Source organism: Corvus cornix, chromosome 1 (genome assembly GCF_000738735.6).
Source record: "Corvus cornix cornix isolate S_Up_H32 chromosome 1, ASM73873v5, whole genome shotgun sequence".
NCBI classification, from domain to species: domain Eukaryota; kingdom Metazoa; phylum Chordata; class Aves; order Passeriformes; family Corvidae; genus Corvus; species Corvus cornix.
The window spans coordinates 40,713,884-40,719,883 of NC_046332.1; the positions used below are offsets into that span (position 1 = coordinate 40,713,884).

General features: G+C 44.8%; 1 protein-coding gene across 1 annotated transcript in view; it reads right to left on the reverse strand.

Annotated features, from left to right (window-relative positions):
- TRPC6 (transient receptor potential cation channel subfamily C member 6) overlaps positions 1–3,567 on the reverse strand; it is an 81,196-nt gene extending 77,629 nt beyond the window's left edge. The window contains exon 1 of the mRNA XM_039564814.1: positions 3,343–3,567. Within this exon, the coding sequence (XP_039420748.1) occupies positions 3,343–3,485 (143 nt within the window). The 5' untranslated portion in view covers positions 3,486–3,567. The remainder of the gene's footprint in view (positions 1–3,342) is intronic.
- Positions 3,568–6,000: the final 2,433 nt, after the last annotated feature.

A 6,000-nucleotide genomic window follows, 5' to 3' on the forward strand; every position in this document is an offset into this window, starting at 1 on the left:
AGAGATTATGTCTAATGAAGAGTCTGGAAAATAATTTTACAGGTCATTTCAAGCAAGACAGTTGAGACTAGATATAAAAATTACATTATTTCAATGGCAGAAACTGCTATATTGCAGGCAGGAAATAAATCATTAATCATATTATTCAGCAAACAATAGGGTTTTAAGTATGTATTAGGTTTGGTAATTCCGAGAAACACTTAATTGGAAAACCACAAAAGTTGAGGAATAGTCTATGCCTCAAGGCAGTTATGCACATCAGAACCCTTTTTCCCCCTGTTTTCATCTGATAATTTGTGTGCCTCATTTACTTTACAACTGACATTTTAATACACAATTATCCCTTCTCACGTGTATAAGAAAAAGTTTCTTTTTCACAATGAAAAATATTTGAAGGTATAAGTAAGCAGTATAACCAGATGTCTGACTGGATTAGTGTCTTCTCATTAGCTTAGTACACTGACAATCTGTCCTTCACTAACATTTTTTCAGCAGGAAAGTTTACATACAAGTGCTATCACTTCCAAATCCTACTGCACATCAGCACTCAGATTTCCATCCTGTTTTAAACTGCAAAATTGGACTCTGCCAATGAAATACTTGCACAGGAAAAAAACCCCAACATATGCACATTTTTTCATTCCAGGAATCAATCTTCTGATATATATGTTGCAATGTATTTCTTGATACACAAGGGGCAGGACTTGATGACTAGATGGAAGAGCACTACTAGAAAGAAAGTGTTTACTTGCATATAATTTCTGACACATACCTATTAAAGCCTTAAAAGGTAGCCTCATCTTTTGGAAGTCAACTTATTTACAAATTCTATGGATTGCCCAAATTGTGGTTTTCCTACCTAAGGTTCTGAATGGAAAAGAAAAGCAAGATTTTTCAGCACAAAATTCCATTAGAATTTTGTTTTGCATCATACCGCATAAAAAGGTAAAAGCCTTCTATCCACTGCCAAAAGACTGTGTGACCCTACTTGGCACAGTTGATGAGCTCAAGCTACCTTCTTGAAATCTTTTTTATAATAAAGGTAGCAGCTACCTTGGATATAATAAAGCTGTTGTCCAGAAAGAGGAGCTAAAAGACAGGAAATAGATCTCTGTAAACCGTTTGGACTTTTACTATCATCCAGAAACTGCAGCACTTAACAGCAGTCACAAAACAACACCTGAAAAGCATGTTCTACAAACAACATATGCAGTAACATCAGCATTAGCACTAAATCACCACTTGAGAAAAACTATTTCTTAGTATCAAGCTACTTTTCAAGCAACAGTTACATGCCCTGTTACACCAGTACGTGTGTTACCCTCTCAATAATGTTTAAAAGGAGGTACAATTCAGCTTTGTTTCGACATCAGCTGTACTCTGCATTACTGTTCTCCATTGATCACCACAATAACATCAGGAACTACCAGTAATTTGAAGATTTTAAAAAAAAAAAGTATAGAAAAGTATTCTTGTTTTGTGTAGATCATAAAGAGTATAAAGATTATATCCTAAACATGGCCCACCTCATTATTTATTAAATTTTTAGCCATAGCAAAACTAATGACTTCTGGCTGAGAAAGCACATCTGCAAAATGTACCTGAAATGTGATGTAGGTGGAATTTAGATAGAAGAATTCAAAAAACTGTGTTTGGTAATCACCATACCCTGGAGGAGCTTATTCACTCACTGCATTCATTCCTGCCAGCCAAGGAAGTCCTGGCAGTGGCTGCATGTAGGCATTGGCTACAGACCTCTGTGAAGTGATTCTTTTCCACATCCAGAGAAACCCCAAAGGACAGCTTCTCCATGCCTAACATGCATGTCTAAAACCAGCCCTTGATAACTTCTTGTGGTTAGTGCTATCCTTGTTCTCCAGAGCAACTTGATTAGGATGCAGGCTTTCCTTATGGCCACTGTGAGGTGATGAGAGGCAATCTCCACGTTGGGACTGTGCTGGACCAAGAGCTGCTAGCACAGGCACTTTTCTCACTTCACTCTTGAAGGGAAAATATCAGCACCCCACAGACTTGCAGATTTTGTTTGAAGAGATGATTTGAAACACTTATGCAAGATCTATCCTCTCACAGCTGCACAGCCATTCTGAATGAGTACATGGCAAAAGAACTTCGGAATTGCCATATTAGTTCAAAGCTTTAGTCCACTAGTGAGAACCAATCTGAACTAAACATCACAAGGCTTTTTCTTCTGAAAGGATTCATTAGACAGATGCATTCATATATTTTGAGATGGGGTTTAAGTCCAATGTGCAATAATGTATGCTGTTACAGCTACATGAGCACAGTGAATCAGTGATCCACAGACACTTAAGAATAGCAATACAGCAGTAAATTCTGAAAACTCTGCTTGTTCTTAGCTGAGTTTATAAATATTCAAACACTGTGAGTGTTCCCAGTCTCATTGTTGTTATTCCTTTCCTATATCCAGGTAGTTGTCAAGTGGCTGGTAGGTGGCTCACAAACAGAACAGCAAATATTAGGAGAGACTGATAACTAGAATTTACCAGTTAAGCAATAAAATATAATTTGTACAAAAGAAAGTACACATCTTCTGGTAATCATCTGAGATTTTAGGACTCATCTTGCATTGCTTAATACCCATTTTCCCCCTCTGTTGGATAGCTTCTCCTCAGAAGCATTAACAAGTGGTAATTATAGTAGTCATGCTGACAGCACACAACCAGAGGGACACTGTCAACACTGAAAGCCAGTCGACGTGGATGCTAAGTTGTGGTTCCTGGAACCTTTGTAATTTATGTTTATGTAATTTAGCTTTTATTGCTTATGTTCTTGCACTCTGCTTTAAATGATAACTACCTGCCAAAACTCACATCATGAAATTACACGACGCTATGTGGCTTTGACAAAATGCAATAATGAAAGGAGGATGGTTTTATGCACACACCTGCAATGTGTGCTCTGTTAGTGGGAGCAACCGATCGCAGGAGTTAAAATTTCTGTAATTGCATTAAACCCATTAGATACCGTAAGTTCTATGTACAACCGACGTCTCTTGTCCTGCTCTCTAGAGCTGAGCCCAAGCCACCCTTCGCATCCCTTTCAGCGGGAAGGCACCACGGTCAGCTCAGAGACCTGCCAGCCGGGCACGGCGGGCACGGCGCTCCTCCACCTTACAAACACAGCTACCCCGCTCCTGCCTCGGAGAGGCCGAGGGAAGATGACAGGTCTCCCCCCGCGGCTGCCCGCGAGCGGTCCCCAGCCCCGCGCCGTGACCCCCGCCCGCCTGCGCCTGTCCCGCCACCGCCTCCCCCCGCGCCGCGCAGGGACGGAGAGACCCCCGGTCCGTCCGAGGGGACTCACACGGGGTAGAAGGCGTAGGGCGGCAGGGCGCTCTCCTCGCACACCTCCGCGTCCAGCAGCAGGTAGTCCTGGCTGTCGTTCCGCCTGGCCCCGGGCGCCGGGGAGCTGCCCTTGCGCGGGGCGTAGGGCTGCGCCTGGCTCATGCTGTCCCGCGGCTCAGGTGCGGGGCGGCGCGGCGGCTCCCTCGGGGCGCGGCGGGAGCGGCGCGGAGCTGCCGGCGCTCGGGACCGCTCTGGGCTCTCCCCCGGCAGCGCCGCGGCCCCGCTCGCTCCGCGCCCCGGCAGGAAGGGATTCCCGGCAGCCGGAGCCGCCGCCCGCCGCGCCGCAGGCGAGGCGCAGATCGGAGCGGGGGCAGGAAAGTTTGCGGCGCGTCAGCTGGCGCGGCTGTCCCCGGCCGGAGGGAAGGGGCGGGAGGTGGGAGGGCGGCGGGCTCCGCTCGCCTCCCCTGGGGGCTCGGTGCCCCCTGCGCGCCTCCCCCTCCGGCCGCCGCTGCCCGCAGCGCCCCGGCCCCGCGGAGCTGTGGCCCGCAGCTCCGTCCCACCTGCGCTGCCGGGGCTCCGCGCCCCGAGCGGCCCTGGGCGGCCGGACCCCGCAGCGCTGCCCCCGGCAGGGGCCGTGTCCCGCTGACCGCCTGGCCGGGACGGTGCCGACCTCCCGCCGCTTCTCCCAGGGCATGCCCGTGGTGGTCTGAAATGAATCCCGCCGAACGCTCCCGTGGGAATTCGGCAGGACCGGCGGTGCGGCTGGCGGTGGCTCCCCGCGGCTGGGGAACAGGAGCTCTTGCTTGGCTTTATTGTGGCTTGGTAGTACAGCCTGCGCTGTGCTTGTGCCCTCGTGTAAGTGGCCGAGGAAGAGCATCAGTGAAAATGAATGCTAATCCAGTAAACCCAGAAAATCTGCAATTTTAAGTCTTCCCCAGAAAGTGGAAAATTTCCTTGGAAATTCCACTTCCTTTTCAGGCTCTTTACGTCTTTCTTTTATCTCTGAAGCATCCTCTTACAAGCGCTGTTCACCTGTTTCGGAGAAGAGCCAGTTTTTTAATCACCTCTAATAATTTCACATAAGAGCAGGGACAAAACGTCAAATATCATAGTAAAAAAGCCCCAAAACAAAACAGCACAATAGTTTTGCAATAATAACACTTAAGCAATACTCAGTCCACTTGTATTTCTCTGGTAGCACTTTGTTTGATGATATTTTGCAAATAAATAATTACATAACTTTTCTAGGAAAAAAATCATGGCACTGAAGAATTCACATCTGACCTTTAGGCATCTTTCACATTAAACATAGTACTTACTATTTCATAAGGAAATATTTAGAATTAAATGTTGTAAGTGTATTGTTAAAAAGTTAGTGCATCCAAATAAAATCACTCCCTCACCCCTGGCCATGTTCACATACTGAATTCTTGCCAGTGTTTGTGTTGGAATAGCACACAGCCCTGTACTCTTTAGGCATGCACACCTTCCCCTGATTTATTGATACACTGAGAAAATAACTGGGCAAGCCCCAGTACACTCATTTGCAAAGCAGACTGACACTGCCTGTGCTCTCCAGCAGCCCCTGCCAGGCCATGGTTTCAATGACTTCCTGAACCACTGGGATTCGTTTCACCTACTGAAACTGCCAGAGGAAGAGATGTGTAAAGAGATCTGCAGCTCATTTACGTGGTCTTTAGAGGAGGTGCAGAAATACCTGCAGTCAAATTTCTGAAATTTCTTCTGTCCTAACTATAGCTCTCAAAATTACATTCTAATGAGTTTTAGAAATCTTCCCTTCTTTGCAAACCAATTTTTTTGCTGTTAAAGAATATTTCATTTTGAATAGGAAGTTTAGTACCAATGATACCATGTGTATTTTATAGTTCTCATGCTGATTCTTCTTTCATATTACTATAAAAACAGACAATACGAAGTTATGTGCAGGCTTTGCATTTGAGAAATATGTTGTCAATATTATCTCACATTTTTATTGAAAGAAAATTGTTTTCTAGAATACTTTGTGATGGGAGGAATTTTGATGTGTTCCACTGCTCTTGTGCATAACCATTTAATTCCATTTGTTCTACTCTGTTATGAAGAGACAGTGCTTCTCCACTTAGTGTTTTTTGTATATTCCCAAAATGTTTGCAGTTATTTTTTATTTCAAGTAGTCTATTTGATATTAGACTGATGTTTCAAATCTTTTCCCTTCAAATCTTTCCCCTTCCCCTTCCCCTTCCCCTTCCCTCTGTTCTTATTTTTCTCCCCCTCTGGTGTATTTTCTTCTTTCTTAAAGTGAATGCCATCCTACTTCATTGATGGGTTATCAGATCCTTTGATTTCAGAGACTGCACAGCCACTTTCTCTATTTTATTCTGCTGCTTCCTTTAATCTTGTGCTTACTGTTTGAGTGCTCCCTAGATTATTTCCCATCTTCCACATGAAGCTCTATCGGCTTCCAGGTGATATTTCTCATTAACTCAGTTGCTACCCTTCCTAGATGCCAGACTTCCCTTGGTCTTCATTCTTATTTCTGCCTCATAAATTCTGATATTCCCCCATGCACTTCTACTTTCTCATCAATACCAAAACTTTCCATCCTGAAAGCCACACTCACAGGTCACAGTGATGACACAGCTGTGTGATTTTTCAGAAACATTGGGTAGATAAGTAA